The sequence below is a fragment of the Biomphalaria glabrata genome, chromosome 7, assembly GCF_947242115.1.
Source record: "Biomphalaria glabrata chromosome 7, xgBioGlab47.1, whole genome shotgun sequence".
NCBI lineage: Eukaryota > Metazoa > Mollusca > Gastropoda > Planorbidae > Biomphalaria > Biomphalaria glabrata.
This window is the reverse complement of record NC_074717.1, coordinates 16,498,337-16,520,758: the sequence shown is the minus strand read 5'-3', so window position 1 is coordinate 16,520,758 and position 22,422 is coordinate 16,498,337. Positions and strand designations below refer to the sequence as shown.

General features: G+C 36.9%; 1 protein-coding gene across 8 annotated transcripts in view; it reads left to right on the top strand.

The window, feature by feature from the left end:
* Positions 1-8,941, top strand: part of LOC106078736 (neuralized-like protein 2) — a 51,545-nt gene extending 42,604 nt beyond the window's left edge. For 6 of the 8 annotated variants that reach the window (XM_013239736.2, XM_013239738.2, XM_013239735.2 and 3 more), the window contains exons 3-4: positions 567-1,101; positions 8,734-8,941. In XM_013239736.2, coding sequence (XP_013095190.1) covers positions 567-1,101; positions 8,734-8,855 — 657 coding nt within the window. In that variant the 3' untranslated portion in view covers positions 8,856-8,941. The remainder of the gene's footprint in view (positions 1-566; positions 1,102-8,733) is intronic. The other 2 variants (XM_013239734.2, XM_056036739.1) reach the window with 1 other exon arrangement.
* Positions 8,942-22,422: the final 13,481 nt, after the last annotated feature.

Sequence of the window (22,422 nt, the reverse complement as noted above, 5' to 3'; positions counted from 1 at the left end):
AGGGAGAGTGATCCTTAAAGGATTACTGGCACGACATGGCCTAAATTGTACCAATGTGCCTAAACTCAAAAACTCAAACTCTCGCCTCACGGTGGATCATATCCTCATTGATTGCCCCAGGATGTTAGGAAAAAAAGTTTTAAAACGCACAACTTAAAAACACTATTCGACAATGTCGACCAGGGAAGATACTGGGCTTTGCCGGGAGTTGGGGTTGACTATGAAGATCTGATTTGTGAAATTGTGACCCTTTAATATTTACATAAGATTTTTACTAATTATTAAATTTTTACTACCTTTACTATTTTAACTGTGAATAGACCTTGTTTTTAATGATTTAACTGTATGGAATCTAGCTTTTGTAAAGGAGAGTGATCCTTGAGGGATCACTGGCACGACATGGCCTTAATTGTGCCGATGTGCCCAAAACTCAAACAATTGTCTCCATGAAAACATACAGATATATAATTTTATTTCTAATTAGCTTTGATGTATATATATATATATACATATATATAGTGAGCATACCTAAATATAAATCATCATACACATTATTTTGTTACTAGGTAGACCCAGGTAAACAAGAAAATGGTCTGCCTCAATATGCCTTACCTGATTTGGCACAGCTAGGAAGATGTTGGGTCTCAGCAGTTACAAAATCAAGAAATAGGTTACAATATCAAAGTCCTGAAAGAGCTGCAGCTACTAGACAGGCTTCATATACATCTGTGTTAGGCAACAGTGAAGTTATAAGCACATCTTGTGGGCGTGTAAGACGTTCTATGCTTCAGCCGTCTCACGAATTTCTTGGGACTGCATTTGTGAATAATCTGAATGGACATCACTCAGCTGAAAGAGATGAACCTTCTCTTAAAACTGCAAAAAAACTGATCCTTGCAACAGATGTCGGTTCGCGTATAGGTGTTATGTATTGCCCCGATGAAACTGGTATTTTTGCTAGAATGCACTTTATAATTAATGGTGAAGATCAAGGCCCAAGTGATGAGCTTATTCCTCTTAATGAAGATTCTGCACCTCTATATGCTGTTGTTGATGTTTATGGAACTACAAAGCAAATACGACTCATTGAACTGTACAAAGGTGAGAATTTATTTTTAGCTTAAATATTAGCATTTCTAAATTACTTTTAACATCATTATTGTTATAATCTACCCGTTGCTAAGTATAAGGTACCAGTAACATTATTTTGGAACCATTCATATTATCACTATTGAAATGTCATTATATTGAATTAGGTGTAAATCTCTTTAAGTTTTAAAGCAATTTCGCCTATTTATCCAATGTTTGGTAGCAACGTTGTGCAAATGACAGGGTTTTAATGTATTTAGCTGCAATAAGTGATTTAAATAAAAAATACAGGAAATGGTGACTTAGAAGTTTTAAAAGACCTCTAATGATTAGTTGAGTACGTTGGTGTGACAAGGGGGTTTAAAAGGTGGCTGTTTTGGTGTGTCTAGGGGATATTAGAGTTTGAGAACCCTCACTTGCACAAATTTACATACAGACACATCGTTTTAAATGCAGGCAACAAATACTGTATATAATATTGTTTATTGTACAATGATGGTGGTATTAGACACCTCATCTGCTGATACCTCAGCCCTACCCTTACATCACCAGTGTCCAAACAACAACGCTCGCCAAAGACCCATCACTGGCTCCGCTGACAGTAGCCGCAGCTGATCCCTGCCTTTACAAACAGTTGGACTGCACACGGCCTGGACGCACTCCGCCAGCTTACCAGCAGACAGTGACAGTACCAGCCACACCAGTCTCCTTAAGGCAGCACCGGACACAGATAAGCTAAAGAAGAAAGCCTAAGTTAGGAAAATTGATTATTAAAATGTGAAAATAAAATAATTAAATTTTTGGACCTGAGTGATACCTTGAGTGAGCTAAAATGTGTCATCACAGTTGATTAAACAAATAATGCAATGGCTTCTTATCTCATTCCATCCAGGCTGAGACTCGGTCACTGAGTCTGGTTGTGATAGCCATTTAACTAAGCTGGGGGGGGGGGGTATTGTACAAGGAAAAGATAAGGTGTAATGCTTTACAGTGAGCTGGGATGAGATCTAGTATGTACATATTATCATTAGATTTGAGAGCCAGGTGGTCTGAGTGTCATTAGGCTTTCTTCTTTAGCTTATCTGTGTCCGGTGCTGCCTTAAGGAGACTGGTGTGGCTGGTACTGTCACTGTCTGCTGGTGGGCTGGCGGAGTGCGTCCAGGCCGTGTGCAGTCCAACTGTTTGTAAAGGCAGGGATCAGCTGCGGCTACTGTCAGCGGAGCCAGTGATGGGTCTTTGGCGAGCGTTGTTGTTTGGACACTGGTGATGTAAGGGTAGGGCTGAGGTATCAGCAGATGAGGTGTCAACAAATCTGGTATCAGCAATGATTTGATGGGTTACCAAGTGCAGATTGCCTATAGATAAAAGCTGCAACAACATGATGTATAAGTCGGTTAGCCATAATGACACTATTGGGAAGTAGATGCCTTTCTGAGAAGGACATCTTCAGAATGATGTAAAGAAACTACAAGCTAAGGCTCATAAATTAAGGGAGCTAACAAATAAATATTGTATCTCATAACAATAATAATAGGAAATCCTATAAAGGGGAAATAACAGGTAGTAATAAGTGATAAGGTAATACAAGTCATGTTCACCAGTCACGGTGAATAGCAATTACATATATTGCTTAGATAAATGCGATGAAAGGGAAGGGGAGATCAATGCCTGATACTCGCCCATGCTTTCACATAAGTAAACATAGAGTATAAGTAAATAAATATGATTTCACTAAAGTAGTGTATCCCGGCCAACATGGTCGATAAAATAGAATAATATAATATAAAATAAAATATAAATAATTAGGGGATTCCTTACAAAGGAATGAGAGTACATACATACTTGGTAATACAACTACAACATGCTACAGAAATGTCATGAAAATTCCCTGCTAAGGAATTAATCAATAGTAATATGCTAAGGGCTCGTAGTGAGCGATAATTTATCAGCGATAAATTAATAATAGCTAAACAGCTAAATACATGAGGTAAGAATTATAAAAATATTCTAGTCTAGCTAAGGGGGGATGACTTTGAATGATACGCTCCAAACAAGTTTCAGTGAAGAATGATCTCGGACCGAAAAGTTTATTCCAGATAAAGATTGAAGAGGGGATGGGCAAGGGTGGTGTGCGATAAGCTGCAAATGTGATGTAGACAATCTGGCGTCATCGAGAAAAAGTCCCCGTCTGATCAAGAAGAAAGTTTCCTGGAGATAGACATTTGAGACGCGAATTGGGAAACCAGGAAACTGGTCCACTAGTGTCCCTTCGTCTTCCTGCACAGGTGGTCAGAGAAGGTGAAGGGGAGATGATCAGGGCTTGGCATGGAGGGGGGAGGTCCAGTCCACCATTCGTCCACATTGGTCCAGTGAATAGGAGGAGGGGCAACAGGTGTTCACCCAGATAGGTCAAAGGGAGTATACTCTTGTCAAGAGTCTAGTGTGGCACATGTCATGATAGGTAAGGTAAAATGTGACATCGGTGCAAGGGGGATGTTGGATTGGAGGGGTGGTGGTGGTATTTTAGCGCTTGATGGGCTAAGTTAGGAAAATTGATTATTAAAATGTGAAAATAAAATAATTAAATTCTTGGACCTGAGTGATACCTAGAGTGAGCTAAAATGTGTCATCACAGTTGATTAAACAAATAATGCAATGGCTTCTTATCTCATTCCATCCAGGCTGAGACTTGGTCACTGAGTCTGGTTGTGGTAGCCATTTAACTAAGCTGGTTAGATGAAAGAATATGTGATATTTATTATCAATCATAGTTAAGATGGGGTGTGTTCATGTGGTGAACAGTAGAAGTTGTTAGGATAAAAGGGAAACTTTTAGATGCAAAATTAAATCTGCTGGAAACATTTTTAGAAATCGTAAAAGTTTGTGACATGATACTCAAACATACTAAACTAACAAGAAAAACATGAAGTAGAGCTTATACGAAGTGTAATTGTATCAATTATTTTGGATCAGTCATGTAAATAAATTAATTAAATAGATTTAGACCAGTGGTCTTTTGTGAAAGGGGGGGGGGCAGAGAAACAAAACAAAGTTTTTACAAATTTAGAAAATTTACTCTGTCAAACTAAATACAAATTAGAGTTAGCTTGCTTTTAATTTAAGAACAGAACAGAAACATCGTTAGAAATTGAGTTAAGGAATCCCCTTTTTCAATGTTTAAATTCTTGCTCTGTTGCTGTTATCGTAGGGTATCTATTGTCTTTAGTCTTTGCACACGTAAACATTTATGAGTTGATAAATAAACTAGGTAATACGCCTTTTAGATTATAGATTGTTGTTTTTTTTTACCTACATATGTTAAAATATTAATATGGAAATGTTAATTTTTAAAAAAACAACGCAAAAGCTAGCATTCAAATAGAATAATTTTACCTTTTTTTTTCTAAAATGAAAACATTGACAAAATCACCCCAATAGAAAGAAAACTATATGGAGAGCTCCCTGATTTGGAAACCACTGCGCAGTTCATCTCATGTATTGGTCTAGTTATATGAACACTCCAACATAACAATGAGAACGATGAAGAAGAAGAAAAAAGAAGTCATTAGGAAAGCTCTTTAATTTGGGAAAGAAAATTTCTCCAAAAGTTTATTGAATTACCACCAGATAAAAAGTATTCCAATGTTCTACTTTTAATGGCAACATTTTCAAATAACAATTTTTTTACTGTTCAAACATTATTTTAAAAAAGGTAAAGCAGAATATGCTTAAGTGGCCTCTTAGAAAATTGCACATTTTTTTTTGCCCCAAAAAGTCTTATGATGTTGTTTGAAAATTGATTAAAACTGAAATTAAATTGTGAATAACGTATCTGAGAAAATACATTTTTTTGGTTAGTGATATAATTATATTATTTCAAAATTGTATAGTTATGTAGTTTATTGCGACATATGGGGTACCATCATTGGTCGGTACCATAGCTACAAAGGCTTTATAAGTAATATAGAATAAAGAAAATCCAGATCTATCCACTATTTACCTTGTGAGTTGTGATACACTGGCAACATCTTGTTAAAATTTTAGCCCACAATTTCATTTCGATTTGAATCTATTTATAAAAATTGTATATACAAATCCTTGCCGAAAGTGAACTAATCTTTCTACAATATTCTACATTTGTGTGAAACGCATGATGAGCAACATGTTAAACTCTTATTGTAAACTGAGGTTCGCTGGATTTTGAAAGGAAGTTGTACTGCGCGTTTTGTCTTTAATACAATTTTGGAATTTGTTTTGAGAAACATGAAGATTCATAGGTTGGCCATGACTTCAAGTAGGCTAAAAAAAAAATATTTGTTTTACATTGTAGGCATCTAATGCGAATGAATGAAACCAACCTCTGACTGCAAGGAAAGAAATTGACTTTCATTGATTAAATAATTTTCTCTTTTATTGAGATATTAAATCTATTTTATAGGGTTTTACAATCTCACATAACTTGTTTGTTGACAAACGAATCATTGACTAAGGACATCCATGTCTAATTAATTCACTTAACAATGCTCTATGAAGAGAAAACTACTTGCTTTATTCAAATTTGCCTTCTCTGACTTCTTTTTAATATTTTTTCTTAGAGGGGGGCACTGGCAGATTTTTTTAAGAAAACAAATATGAAAAGGGGGCGGTAGGCAAAAACGATTGAAGACCAACAACAATCTGTGCGATTAATAAAATTTTGACCAATTGTTTTGTTTAGCGCTATTTCCTGCTTTTAGCTTTCTAATTACGCTATGATCCTATCACCTATCTGGACCAGTTGGGAAAATGGGGGGGGGGATGAAAATGAAAGGGATATCTGGGTGGATTTTACCATACTTGGTCTTTAAAAGCATTTACCAAAAAAAGGGTGGGGTAATGACCTGAATCTGAACTCATGGTGCACGCCTCCTCAGGCCAAAGTGCTAAACACTCTGCTAGTGAGGTACTTACGACTAAAGAAGATTGTATAGTTATATACTGTTTGTTTCAATTTAGAACTGCGACCTACAAAGGGGACTAATTCAGCTTATACCACCACTTCGTTCAAGTAAAATTTCTTTCCTTTGTTTGGATTAAAGAAAATAACAGGCTGCGCCTCAAAACGAAAACAAATTTTAGTGGCTGATGATGAGAAATTCACCAACGAACTAAATTATTTTTATTCTGGTTTTGACAAAGAAGATTTTGTTGATCTACACAAAGAACTTTTCAACACTCTGTCCAAAGGAAAACAAGAGCCCTACGTCAATTTTGTAACGGAGGATGAAGTGACATTGTTATTTAAGAGAGTAGACGTAACAAAAGCTTGTGGACCGGACAAAATTAGTGGCAAGCTGATCAAGCTATGTGCGGAGCAAATTTCTTCTATCTTCTGTCATATCTTTAACAAGTCATTGCAAACGTGCGTAATTCCAAACATCTGGAAAACTTCAGAAATCATACCAGTGCCTAAGAAACCAAAAATAGATTGCTTAAATGATTTCCGCCCAGTAGCACTAACACCTATTGTTATGAAATGTTTTGAAAAATATATTCTTAAACAACTTGTAGCAAAAGTCAATAACAGCCTAGACCCTCACCAATTTGCATACAAAGCAGCTAGAGGAACTGAGGATGCCATTCTATTGCTTTTGGACCAGCTTTATAAGCATCTCGATATACCCAAAACATATGCACGAGTCCTCTTCGTAGATTTCTCCTCGGCTTTCAATACCATACAGCCACATCTAATGATAAACAAACTGAGTAACTTAAATGTAAGCCCTTACTTGCAAGTATGGGTTCTAAACTTTTTAACCCAACGGCCCCAGTATGTTAAAGTCAACAACACCAAATCGTCATCTCGAGTACTATGTACGGGTGCTCCACAAGGTTGTGTACTTTCTCCTGTGCTATACACTCTTTACACTAATGACATAAGAAGCATCTATGACTCAGTTAAACTCATTAAATTCGCTGATGATACTGCCATAGTCGGTCTTATTTCAGGAGACGAAACTCAGTATCGAAGCTCGATAGAAGAGTTTACAAACTGGTGCACCGACAACTTTCTAGAACTGAATGTAACAAAAACTAAAGAACTTATAATAGATTTTAGAAAGAAAAAACAAACTATACGTGAACTGCAAATAAACACTACATCTATAGAACAAGTAAAGGCATATAAATATCTAGGCATTATCATCAACAATAAGCTTTCATGGGAAGACCACCTTGGAACTCTGACAAAGAAAACAGCCCAGCGACTCTTTTTTCTATACAAACTCAACAGTTTTAAATTAAATAAGAAGATCCTTGAGACATTTTACGACGCGACTGTACAAAATCTGCTAACATACGGAATAAGTTGTTGGCAAGGCAACGCCTCATCTAAACTGTTGCAACGTCTAGAAAATATCATTAAAAAAGCATCAAAAATTACACTCACAACATTACCACATTTAAAGGAACTTTTTGAACAAACGTGCCTAAGAAAAATCGAAAAAATCTTGGAAGACAACGGCCACCCGCTCCATCAGAACTACCCCAGGTCGTCGCGAAGTGGGCGACTGCTGTCAATCAAAACAAGAACGGAGCGGTACAAAAACTCGTTCGTACCTCACTCGGTCAGACTCTATCACCGCCACTCATTGATCAGGGAACATGAAATGCACCAAGATACCTGTGTGTAGTCGCTGAATGAACTCTTTATGTTGTCTGTTGTATTTATGTGTATTTTTCTGTTGTGTTGTCTTTATATGAGAAACGAGTCCTTGTAATCACAACAAATTTCCGTAAGGATCAATAAAGCAGTCTTAGTCTTAGTCTTAGTCTTAGTCTTAGATACCAAACAAAATAATTAATTACCAATAGTTAATTATTTGATTGGTTTTAAAAATTTTATTGATTCTTGTGTTGTGAGTTTAAAGAAATAATTGTACAAAAAATCAGCTTGATCCGAGATTGGGTGTCGGAGAAATATTTATTTATTACTTTTTAACAAACAAAGCTAAGAAATGCTAATTACTGCCATTTATCTGAAAATGGCAGGGTTTAGCTCCCTTTATGCTAAAAAAAACAACATATTTATTAATTAGCTCTAATTGATTGATGGGATTGATTTTTGTATTATCATCGACTATGAATATTTATGCAAAATTTTAACTTGATCCAAGAATGGGAATTAGGAGGACAAAAAAGTGTTGAAATGTAATAAGGGCAATAAATCCATATATATTTCTCATTAAGTACCATTTATTCCCCTTATTTCTGTATCAAAGAAAATAATTAATCACCAATAATTAATTAACTTCATGTCTTGTCAGCTTCAATAAATAATTTTGCAAAGTTTCAACTTGATCCAAGAATAGGAATTGGGAGAAATATATTTCAAACTTTTTTACCAAGACAGTGAATTGATATAAGCTTTGTAAATATGTTCCCTTCTTTAATTATGAACAAAAGGTATTGTGTGTATGTGTGTAATGAGCACTTTATTGTTGTAATGACTTAATATTCTCACGCTATATTTTAAAACCACTTTATTGAAATAAAATAAATATTTAAATCCCTAGCTATGCTTAGAATATCTTTTATAAGTAAGAATTAGGCCTAATTAATGTGTCCTATGTTACAAATGTTTTTTTTTATTTTTTTTATTTACAGTGAGTTCATTACAAAATGTTTGTCGGGACCTCATTTTACAGACGACACCAAGAAGCCAACTTTCAGTCCTTCCATTACCACAAAAAGTGATCCATTTTTTATGTGATGGTGATAACTCCTAGCATTTTGTTTTATTTATTAGATATATCTTGTTCAAAATCTATCTATTGTGTGTTCTAGTTTTAAAATATTTCGTTATTCTTGTTCATGACAACAAGTGTTGGTTGTTATTCTGGTAGTAATTGGATTATTATTATGGAATTTTTTAAACATAAATTGATATTTAATATTTTTGTAACATATGAAATCTGTGGAGTGTATAATGATGGACAGCCATAATACGAAATACTGTCGAATATTTAAATTTTTTTTACCCCGACTCAATTACCCTAACCCACCCAAAAAAAAATCCTGGTTACACGAATGTACTAGAGTACGGTATATAAAATTCTAGTTTGGTGATACAGACAAGGCAACATTAAAAGACAATAGCCTAGTCGTATGCATGTTTTAGATATAGATTGGTTAGACCTCAAGACCACATTTGATTCTAAGAACACTGTATTATTTAAATTAGAACAGTCAAAGAAGTTTTCCATGTGTTGCCAATTAGATAATAATTTTTTTCCCTAAAAAAAAAATATACATAAACTTTCACATTTCCAGGAAAATCGTTAGTGGCATTTTCAACATCTGTGTCCACGTTCCAGGTTTTTTGGGGTTGTTTTTACTATGTGAAGAATTTGCAAGCTGATAAGAAGAAATTGTCTAGACACTCTTTATGGAGCAATGCTAGTTACGCCAAACCGTGACTGCTTGTCGTATGTAATGCACCTTAGTCCACTAGCGAATCCAGAGCTTTTGAAAGGGGGGATTTTATCCCCAAACCCTTACCCATGTTAACTAGAGTATATGATAAATGGAAAATGTTCTAAATTGGCGGCAGTCATCCCATTTCAATTATCATGCACAGACACACCCTTTTAAAGAAGCTATAAATTTAAAAATCTTATACTATAAAGTAGAAAGTAAGGCATATATATGTATGTATGTGCAGAATAGAAATCAAAACCGTTTGACCAATCTTGATAAATCTTTGCATAAATGTTCCTTGGGTACTAACTGGGACCATAGTGTATGTATTGTAGCCCTAAAACAAACTTAAGACCCTCAAAAAAAAAGGTGACCAACTCTATGGAAGTATTATAATTTCATCGATTTAGGCCATGTTTACCATGCATAAATCGAAAGGATCTAGATCTAATTTTTAAAACTGCACTTTGCTCAGATAGTTGTTTACTTTGACACATGAAAATACAAAATATAGTCTATTTATTTCATATTTAATAAAATTAACATACTAATTATAGTCCATTCATTTCATATTTTAATCAAATTGACATTCAAATTTGTTTTTCTAAAGCATTTTTCATACATTCGTTCGCTAAAGCTGCGAAGCCGTGTTGAGTTATAGATCTATTTTAATAGTTCCATTCATGAATCGCATACATGTAATAAAAAAAAAGGTTACGCATGCGCAGAGCGAAGTCTTCACGCACGCGCAGAATGAACTCTTTCCAAGCCAAAATTAACTCTAGATTAGTCTACAACTCTAGATCTATCTCTAACTCAGGATCTACTTTATACTTTAACACATGAACATACAAAATTAAGTCTATTCATTTCAAATTTTAATCAAGTATATGTAGGCCTACAAGCAAATGTTTTTATTTGAAAAAAATGGATTTAAGTCGATTAGCTATTTTGATAGCTTCATTCATACTATTTTTACATTCACACATTCGCTTTATTTATAACATTATTATTTCGTTTAATTGTTTACAAAACACTCTCAGTGACTAAATCGACAGTGATACGCAAATTAAGACCCGCGGGTAATATATGTCTAGTCTATAGGTTACTATAAAGCAGAAAGGCATATGTATGTCCGGAATAAAAATCAAAACCGTTTAACCAATCTTGATAAAACTTGGCGTAAATGTTCCTTGGATACTAACTGGAAAAGTAACATATGTAAAGTAGCCCTAAAACAAACTTAAGACCTTCACAAAAAAAGTTGACCAACTCTATGAAAGTATTACTATTTCATTGATCGACAAGACTGAAAGGTCAACATGCGCAAAGAGGAAAATCTCGCAAAGGCTAAATATACTCTTCGCAAAGATAGTTTTTTATTTTAACACGTGAACATACAAAATATGGTCCATTCATTTCATTACTAAAATTAACCATTAAATTTGTGTTTCAAAAGCATTTTTACACAAATTCGTTCCCTTATGCTGCAACTTATTGTCTTGACCTAAATTTTATAGCCATTCATGACATTAGACACTACCGAAACGTCACACATGCGCAGGACATAACATTATTACATTCACGCATTCGCTTCATTTATAACATTATTTTGTTTAATTCTTTCTAATACACTATATCAAATTAAGACCTGCCTGTAATATATGACTGATAAAACCTTCTATTTTTTTTTATAAGTACCGGTATTTAGTGTAGGCTGGGTGTTTTCTCAGGCTTTTTTTTTTTTTATATATACCGGTATATAGGCCTATAGGTCATAATCCCCTCATTTTAAGGAAGTTTTCGGTACCGGTATTGGCAATTTGCTCTAATACTGACGTAAAAGAACATCTGGGTCTAAATACTGTAACTGGAGTACGGTATCCACGGGACAAGGTGGGGTAAGCCAATGGTCCATTCACAGAGCTCTCCAAATGTGGTGGCACAAATGGGGGTAGTGGTGTGAGTGTAGTCAGCCGACGCAATTCGCCCCAGGCCAGCGCTAGACGAGCGGTCAACCGTGACGAGCTACGATGGTCAACCGAGTCGAGTATCAACAGGACGGTTCGGGAAGGATCGCCGTCGTGAACAGAGCTCATGAGCGTCACGAGAGTTGTAGTCATCTGACCACCTAGAAACGTCGAGCAGCGTTCTGTCCGGTTCGAGAAGGCCAGTAGGGACCCTATATAAAGAGCGGAGGTGTCGCAGTCAAGACAGTCGAGAAAAGGGGCTCAATACAGCAAGGTTCAGAAAGGAGGTTCACGACAAGAGTTCAGAACACGGTCGACTACAGCACAGATCAGCGGTGTGGTTCTGTACGGAGCATTACGACGGTTCAGTGCGGAGTACTATCAAGTACAGTTGAGACGAACGGCGTCTTGATCTTGGTCTGTGATCGAGTCCGACACAACGAGCCTAGTGTGTGAAGTCAGTCCTGAACTGTTGAACCCAGTGCAAGCCCGGAACGAGACAGAGAGAGACCAGTGCAAGAGTTGATACGGCGGAACGGTGTTATCGGAGAGATATTTGTACAGTGTACGTGTTGCCAATTGTACAGTATTGGCTGTTATTTATTCAACTATTAAAGTGTTACGTTACTTTGGAGCCCTGAGTTGTCAAGTTCTTTAAGTTGGTGGTGTAAGGTGCAGTTTGCAGAGAGCCTGGATAGTGAGATTCGTAACAACTGGTGTCAGAAGTGGGATCGGATTGGATCGGATCTACTATGGCTCGTCTGAAACTGCTGTACGAACTTGAATTTAGAGAACTGAAAGAAGAACTCCATGGACGAAGGCTGAAGACATATGGAAACAAGGAAACTTTACAAGCACGCCTCCGAGAAGACATGTTGGAAGAAAAAGAAGATCCGGACACATATCTTTTTGAAGTCGAACCTAACTTGCTGGAACAGCTCACCTGTAGTATGCAGCAACTGATCACCAGTATCATGCAGGAACAGATGGCAGCTATGCAAGAAGAGATCACCCGTAGCAAGCAAGAGCAGATGAGCGCCGTAAGAGAAGAGGTTCTTGCCACGAGTACAATGCGGAACATGTTGAATGAACAGACCTGTTCCGGGCTCGAACAGATGTATACTTCGATGAAGGAAGTGACGAGACCCATGCTGAGGAATTCGGAAGACGTGGTAGAAACCCCATGCTGCCAGAGTGATTTGAAAGATGGAGGAGCCGCACCATCATTCAACGTCGAACTACTACCCATCCAAAGTTTTGAAGAAACAGGCAGAAACTAGTGTAGTGCTGATGAAGATTGTGCTCTCAACGAGAAGCAGAAAGAGACTGATGAAGAAACGAGAAAAGAGACCAATAGTTTTATCAAAGGTCGTGATGCAGCTGTACCTGATATGAGCACCTTAAACAGCAAGACAGATCAAGAGAACGCTGAGTTTGCCTACAAGCCTTTTGCTGAGGGACGTTTACATGATGAAAGCTACCGGCGAGGCTTGGACCCTACAGACGTTCGTCCAGATGCGAAGATTAGCGAGAGAAGCCCTGATGGTGGTCAAGAGAATCCAAGGAAGCCTGACGTTGAAGATGATGGACATTTGCACGATGAAAGTCATCGACAAGGTCTGAAACCAACAGGCTATTGGCCCAATACTGAGACGAGAGAGAGAGGTCCTGATGGTGGTGAAGAAAGCCAAATGGAGCCTGAAGCCGAAGATGAGGGACCTTTGCACGAGGAGTGTTACCAACCTGCCCCACAAGCATGCCCCCCAGACAAGGCTGAAGATGATGACCTGTCCCACAATTCCCTGTCCTGTGGATTTGAAGCCCATCCCAGTCCTTCTTCGCAAAGCCCTATGAAGCCACCTCTTTGGTCAACCATCTTTGTAATCCCTGCCCTTACATCCTATACCTCTCCATGTGTCAAGTGGCTGTCCTCAGTACCGACCGACAAGAGAGCAATGCAACCACAACGTCACTGCAACAAGAGGACGATCAACTGGTGGAAAAGAAGGCGGCGGCGTTTGCGTAGTCCAACGTGCATGGTGATTCTACCAAGAAATAACTGCAGCCACATGAAGACCAACTGGCGGAGAAGAAGAAGAAGGCGACTCTTCCTGAGTGCAACATGGATGACGATGCGCTCACGACATCAATGCAACCAGATGAAGGCTAACTGGAGGAAAAGAAGAAAACGTTTACTAAATTTAACGTGGGTGGCGATGAAAGCACGACGTCGAGGCAAACAGGTGAAGGCCAACTGGAGAAGAAGAAGGAAGCTGACTGCAACATGGATGGCTCCATCAAGCTCAAGAGGCAAGCCAACTGCCACTGATCGACCCCCGCCTGCAGCGATGAAACTTTACAGCCAATGTCATGATGTTGATTCTGTCCGGGACGGACAGATCTAAGGAGGGGGCAGTGTTATAAACCTGGTGGTGGCACAAATGGGGGTAGTGGTGTGAGTGTAGTCAGCCGACGCAATTCGCCCCAGGCCAGCGCTAGACGAGCGGTCAACCGTGACGAGCTACGATGGTCAACCGAGTCGAGTATCAACAGGACGGTTCGGGAAGGATCGCAGTCGTGAACAGAGCTCATGAGCGTCACGAGAGTTGTAGTCATCTGACCACCTAGAAACGTCAAGCAGCGTTCTGTCCGGTTCGAGAAGGCCAGTAGGGACCCTATATAAAGAGCGGAGGTGTCGCAGTCAAGACAGTCGAGAAAAGGGGCTCAATACAGCAAGGTTCAGAAAGGAGGTTCACGACAAGAGTTCAGAACACGGTCGACTACAGCACAGATCAGCGGTGTGGTTCTGTACGGAGCATTACGACGGTTCAGTGCGGAGTACTATCAAGTACAGTTGAGACGAACGGCGTCTTGATCTTGGTCTGTGATCGAGTCCGACACAACGAGCCTAGTGTGTGAAGTCAGTCCTGAACTGTTGAACCCAGTGCAAGCACGGAACGAGACAGAGAGAGACCAGTGCAAGAGTTGATACGGCGGAACGGTGTTATCGGAGAGATATTTGTACAGTGTACGTGTTGCCAATTGTACAGTATTGGCTGTTATTTATTCAACTATTAAAGTGTTACGTTACTTGAGCCCTGAGTTGTCAAGTTCTTTAAGTTGGTGGTGTAAGGTGCAGTTTGCAGAGAGCCTGGATAGTGAGATTCGTAACACTATTTTGCAGTAGAAAGGTCCACTATTATTCGCTTAGTGAAATGCAAGTTGAAAGGCAGTGGGGTTATTTATTACTCTTGATCATTTTCAAGCCCCATACTCACACGGGGAAGTATTGACACAAAGTGGAGGATTGGAGTCAGTTTTCCTTCTCCTAGATGGGTTGCGTTATTCAGGCTGACATGCCCGATCAACATGAAGCTACAACAAATTGACAGGGCTTATGAGATACAAAATTGAAAAAGTGGACCACAACATGCGAACAACTAGATCTAAACAAAGATGGCCGAAAGGCCTGGACCCCTCTGCACTGACTAGCAGGAAAGAAACAAATAACAAACCCCCAACCTATAAAAGGCACTGATGACCTAATAACAGAAAACCTCAAAAAGGCAGATACCTTCAATAAATACTTTGCTAGCATCAACAAGTCAAAACCAAGAAAACAACTGGATCAGGCCTTTAGGATATTACATCCTAAAGAGAGAAGAAAAAGCTCCGTCAGATCTTTGACACTCTCTTCACTGTATACGAGCTCAATACTGCCCAAAAAAAAATCTCCAGGACCCAATAAAATAACAAATGAAATGATCCGGGGACTAGGATCACAGGCCCAAAATTCTATCTTAACTTTATCAACCAATCATGGAGAACTGGAGACATGTATACAGGAATGGAGAACTGCAAACATAATACCCATTGTAAAGAAAAATAAACCACCAGGAGACCCTAAAATTTATAGACCAATATCTCCAACATCAAACATTGGCAAAATGGCAGAAAAAAAATGATCAATAACCGACTTTATTGATGGCTAGAAAGCACTTGCTCACTCCACAATGAACAAGCTGGCTTCAGCAAAGCAAGTAGAACAGAGGACCACCTCTTTCGTTTTATCCAGGACACAGTAGAAGGGTTTCATGAAAACAAGCACACTAAAGCAGTACCTGGTATTTATGGATTTGCAACAAGCCGATGATAGAGTGTGGAGAAAAGGTCTATTTTTGAAGATTAAAAAATGGACATCCATGGAAGAATGTATAGCTGGATCAGGGCTTTTCTAAAAAACAGAACCATCCAAACCCAATTCGAAGGTGCCATCCCTAGTAAAAAAAAAGTTTGAAAGAATGACTACCACAAGGTTCAGCCCTTAGCCTAAGGCTAGCTGCACTCTCTTTCTAATCTTCATGAATGACCTCCCGGACCTCATTTCGGTCAATAATACACTTTACGCAGACGACCTCTTAATTTGGACTACAGAGAAATATCCAGTGCTGACTAGGTCCAAACTAAATAGAGCCCTCACAACTATCTCCACGTATTCAAAATTATGGAAATAAAGAAAAGTCAGTTTATTCAATCTTTAGCCACAGCAACAAGAAACTACACCCTAAAAATAGACTCACAACCAATAAATAAAGAAGAAAATCCAACATATCTTGGTGTAAAATTAGACCAAAGACTGTCACTAAAACACTTTATGGCAGATGTAAAAAAAAAAAAAGGCATCACAAAGATTAATCATAATACAACACCTAGCAGGAACATCCTGGGGAGCTGAAAAGAAAACCTTAAGACAGTTATTCACTGGATACATCAGATTTGTAATGGATTACTGTCTCTCCATACAAGTAGCTGCCAACAAAACTTATCAATCATCATTAGACACAATCTAAAACCAAGCCTTGCGTCTAATCAGTGGAGGTATGATAACTACTCCCACAGAAGCCTGTGAAATAGACTCCAATCTTAAGTTTAGGCGCTACAGAGCAGCATTAGAAGCTATTGAGAGATACAGAAGGTTGGAGGACGATCATCCTAATAACCTACTAACCCAGAGAAATAGGAAAAACAACAAACAAAAAAGCAAAGAACTCTGATCCAACTTACTGACGAACTAGCCCTAAAACACCACCTACCCAATAACAGAGAAAAAAATTACCAGATTTTCAAACATAACGCCCGGACTTTACAAACAACCAACCATTAAAACACATTTACTAAATAATACCCTAAAAAAAGAATCAAATCCACAGGAGCTCAAAGTAGGCACGCTCGAAACATTTGAAAGCTAAAAAAAAAAGCTTTCCATATATATATACCGACGGATCGGCCTTCAAAGGCACCATCAATGCCGGTCTTGGTGCCTTCCTGGTCTTCCCCCAAAATAAACAATTTGAATTAAGTGCATCCTGTGGCGATTACTGCTCAACCTTCCAAGCCGAAATTGAGGCAATTACCATAGCGTTACAGACAGTGGAAAACAAATTATATGAAGGAGTGCATCACTATCAGATATTGTTGTCTTTACAGACTCCCAATCCACTCTGCAAGCACTTAACAGCAGCACCTCAAACAGCCCAAGACAACACTAATTGTGATAATCCATCAGATGATATCAAAATTAAATATCAATATCACATTACAGTGGATCCCTGGACACATTGGCATCATGGGAAATGAAAAGGCAAATAAGCTATCAAAGGCGGAATCATCTATGGAAATGGAACAACCAGATAGACCTGTTTACTACCTCATCCTAAGATTAATGTTAGTCAACAATCACAAAGAGGAGTAACTCAACCAATGGGCATAAGGAAACACAGGCAGAGCCATGTACAAAGAAATGACTCTGCCTAACAAACTGGACAGTATTAACCCCACCCCCCCCCCACCCCCGCAAAGAACAATCTACAATTTTCCAACTAAGAACAGGACACACACCTCTGTTAAATTACCATCTGAACAAAATAAACTCCACACAACTCCCCCTTTGTAGACACTGACCCACCAATATGAAACCGTATACCATATCCTCTTTGAATTCCTCTTTCTAATCCACCTTAGGCAGCCCCTACTTCCACTACAGCCCAACATAACTGACACCCTGTACGGCAGTGCTGAACAACTGAAGAAAATAACACACTTTTTCCTTGGCACAGTCTGCAAAAGAGCTCACAGCTCATCAGTCATAAAGCTGGCTAGAAGAAGAATAAGTTTGTTTGTTTGTTTGTTTGATTTGAGGCACATCGGCACAATTTAGGCCATGTCGTGCCTGCAGTCTCTTAAGGACTACTCTCTCTCTAAACAACAGGGCCAGATTCTGTACAGTCATATCATTAAAATCAAGGTCTATTCACAGTTAAAATAGTCAAGGTAGAAAAAATTTAAATATTTGGTAAAAATCTAATGTAAATAGTGCATGTTCACAAATTCATAAATCAGATCTTCGTAGATAGCCCCACTTCCCGGATAAAGCCCAGTACCTTCCCAGGGTCGACATTATCAAATAGTGTATTTAAATTAGTGACTCTAAAATATTTCGCTCTGACATCCTGGTATCTGGGGCAATCAACGAGGATATGTTCCACGGTGAGGCGAGAGTCACAGTACTCACAAAGTGGGGGCTCCTCTTTCTTCAGTACAAAAGAGTGCGTGATGTAGATGTGGCCAATCCTAAGTCTGGACATGGTCGTGCTACCACGCCTTGTCAGGCCCTTAGATGTGGGCCGCCACCTGACATCCGGTACTTTAATAGCTCAGTAACAAAATTCGTCAGTCTTCTATTATGGAGGCTCGAGTTCGAATTCAGACTCGAACAACATTTTTAGCGGCCCCCTAAAGGGGAAAAGACGTTATTAGTTTTGTGTGTAATGTCTGTCGGTCCGTCCGTCCCGTTTAGATCTCGTAAACTAGAAAAGATAATGAAAATCCGACATCATAAGTTCAAAGTTTTGGTGCAACGGCTACTGTTTTCTTTTCTAAAAGGGAAAAATCTAATTTTTGAAATCACGTATGCAAGCATTTTTTTTTGGACATAATTTAAAACAACAATTAATAAGTAGTTTTTCATAATGTGGCGTGAACTGCAATGCCACAACAATAATATAGGGCAATCAACTAAAGGAAATATTTTGTTTACAGAAATGTTTTTTTTTTTTTTTGAGGATTTGAATAAGTGATGACCCTTTACAACTTTACAAAACAATTAGATCAATTAGATATTCGTTATAAGACTTCAGTTAGACCAGGTTCACGTGTAATTTCACATTCACTTTCACCTATCCTTGGTCTGCTGGACCGCTGGGGCACCACACAAGATCTGTCAACCTTCTTTTTCTTTGTTGTCATTTGTCTTTGATAAAATTTAATTCTGATGTTCTTTCTGAAAATATTGATACCTAGGCTGCCTTTTTACCTGCCTGTGTGGTTTCCACACAAACTGTCTTTGTAACCTTGTTTTAAATTGCTTTTCAAAAGTCGGCACGGAATTTTTTTTCCAGATTACGACCCCCTCCCCCCCAAAAAAAATTCGGAAGTTACTAAATTTCAGATGTTACCGGTACTTCAGTAGAGAAGATATTCACGTCTGTACACTCCATGTGTCGATCTAGTCATACATATCAATCAACCTTAGGGCTTAGGGTTTTCTAGGCTGATTCAGGCAACCCATTCCATTCTCTAACGGCACTAGGTAAGAAGTCATCGAAAATAAAGATCAACCAAAACTACTAATAAGATGGCAAAATACATATACTGACTTGAAAATTCTTTTACTAATGCTCTAGGTCGCATTAATAAAAGGTAAATTCCACTGATAAATCAACCGCTTTACCGTTTTCCGGAAAGAATACAAATTTTCAAAGGCGAGGGGGGGGGGGGAGAGAGAGTTACTAAAACAACAATAAACTTTTTATTTTATTAAATAATCTAACATATTTGCTTTTATTTTAAAGTAAAATGAGTGTGCTACAAAAGTAGGCCTATAGTAAAATTAAATAAATTTTTCAAACAGAAATTTTTTTCATTAATTTTAAACAGAGTACGGAAAAGAAAATATTTTAAAATTCATTTAAAAAATTGATATACTGAAAGATTTAACCTTTGAACAAATGCACTAAGAAATCGTATTATTTACATTTTTCGGGTCCCGGGAAATAAACTAATAAAGAGGAACGATTAACATAATGTCTATTTTTTTTTTTAACATGTTGGTACTGCATCGAGTTTACTATCAAAACGAAGAACAATCAGTCCCTAATCCGGTAAATTAAAAAAAAGAAAAATGAAAAAGTTCAACATAAAAAAGATAGTGAAATAAATATTATAAACCAAGTTACTCGCTGAGAGTAACGCCGCACTGACCAGCACTAAGTTACTCGCTGAGAGTATGATAAGATAATTTTTACTGATCTAACTAATTCTATATCTATTTTCACAACAATTGACAACTTCAGCGTAACTACTGTAAACAATAGCATTATAGATGCAAATACGAACAACATGCACACACGAAACACATACATACTCACAACCAGCGCTTTATGAAAAAGACTTCAATGAACTTCTCATGACAGATGATCTTGTAACACTCTGACCGACAGTGTGATGAAGAAGTTTTAAAATCTTTCTGTTTTAGTTCTAATGAAAAGGAGACAACCACTTCGATCAGATCTTATGTAATAGTGGTTTAATGGGTGAAGGTTATGTTTGAGAATCGTGAGTGTTTTGGAAAGGCATCTTTCATAGAAAAGCTCTTCAAGAGATGGTAGCTGTGTTCGAGTGATATACGATGCTTTTTTAGCTGCCCCCGTAAGGGGAAAAAGCCGCTATTAGGTTTGTGCAAAATGTCTGTCACACTCAGATCTCGAAAACTAGAAGAGATATGAAAAATATTATTTCACCATTAAATGCGGCTTGAAAAGTTTATGTGCAACGGCTACTTTTGGTTTTCTAAAAGCAAACCGTTTAATTTATAAAATTAATTATGCAAGCGATTTTTTCATAAAAATACACCAATTCTAAAACAATCACGTAAATGTAATGGATGCAATGTTACAATATGTTAACAAGGATGATTCACAATTACGTATTTTCAGTATCACTAAATCAAATATATTTATAAAATGTACAAGAAATGTTTACAACAAATATAAATAATAGTTAAAGTTTTTTTTTCTGGTCAACTAGCTGCTAAAATTAATAGAAAACATTTCTGTTAGTTTATAAACGCTAATAATGCACTTTGTATGTAAATATCACGCACATTTTTTAAAATGGACTTTTTATGCAGCGACTTTCGTGCAGTAGCGTAACGTCGCAACAATCCACAGTGCAAAACCAATTCCTTAAACTTTTTAAAAAAATCAGATTTTATTTATTTTTTGTTTAGTGCCCCCATCCGAATAAAAGAAGCTTATTTTTGTGCGTTTTGTCTATTAGTCGGTCTGTCCGTCACGATTAGATTAACAAATAACACTAAATGCTATTATAAATCTGATGTAACCTTTAATTTTTCATTCAGGAATATTGCAATAGTTTTAAGTATCTATAATAGATTGTTCCGGATGTTTTGTGAAAAACAAATCAATGCCAACGAATATTTGTTTGCTCTTCTAACTTATATTAGATTTTATTTCCATGCTTAAACGTAGCAATAAACACATGATCTTTAATACATTGTTCCGGTTTTTTAATGTAAATAGCATATAAATGCTAAATAAAAATATCTATACTGATTTATATTTCATTAACTATAAAGTTGTTCCGGATATTATTTTATAAAAAATAAATTATGTCAAATGATTGTTTGAAATCGCATAATTGACTAATATTACACTTATATTCTTTGACACTACGTCACTGTAGTTTATTTTTCAATATCAATTGTTCCGAATTTTTAACTTAAAACAAATTTATGTCAAATGACTTTATTTTTTTCAAAAATATCGACAATAGGTTGTTCAGGATTTTAAAATAAGAAAGTAATTTACTAGAAACGATTATTGAAAATCACTTTTTTAGACTTATTTTACAGTTAATTTTCTTACCGAAACATAATAAAAGTTGTTTAATCGGTAAAGAATGTTCCGGATTTTGTTTCGAAAAAGTAATCAACCTAATTTTCTTACAAATCGTCGCCAAAAATGATCCAAATTTTATATAAAAAATCTAATAACGCTAATAAATGTTTGAAATCCCTCTTGTAATAAATAAAGAAATAATTTTCTCATTTACGAAAATTGGTTGTTCCGAATTTTTTTTTTTATGAAAAATATTTTAACTCTATTTATGTATAATCGCACTTCTCTCTTACACTACATTTAACTTTCTAGCTAAAACGTTAAAAAATCTAATTATCGTTAATATTATGTTCCGATTTTAAAAAAAACAAACAACTTCCTAACACCAAAGTATGGTTTGAAAATCTCTCCATAAGGCTATGGTACATCTAATTTTCATAACAGGCCGTCCCACAAATTTAATTAATAGTATTTAAATAATCTGGAATTATTTTCTCTCACTATAAATATATAAACATCCGGAACAATCTATTATAGAAACTTAAAAGGGAAATTAGATTTTAATCAGATTTTCAATAACTTTTAGTCTTTTTTTTTTCTCGCTAGTAACATGACGGACAGAAAGACTGACAGACAAAAAAAATGTCATTAATCCTTTTATATATATATATGTTATATACATATTTAGTCTAACTAGCCTAGTGATTCCCAAAGTGTTCTATATAGACTCCCAGGGGTCCACGAAGACTTCCAAGGGGTCTACGAAAGTGAAAAAAATAAATTGGGGGTCTATGAGTTGTCCATGGGTGTCTACGATAATGGATTTCATTTCATTTGTGACTTTAATTTTCACTCCCATTAATGTAATTATTTCCTACACTGATATATGATCTGTACCTTAGTTAATCTTTTAAATATTTATCCTGCTA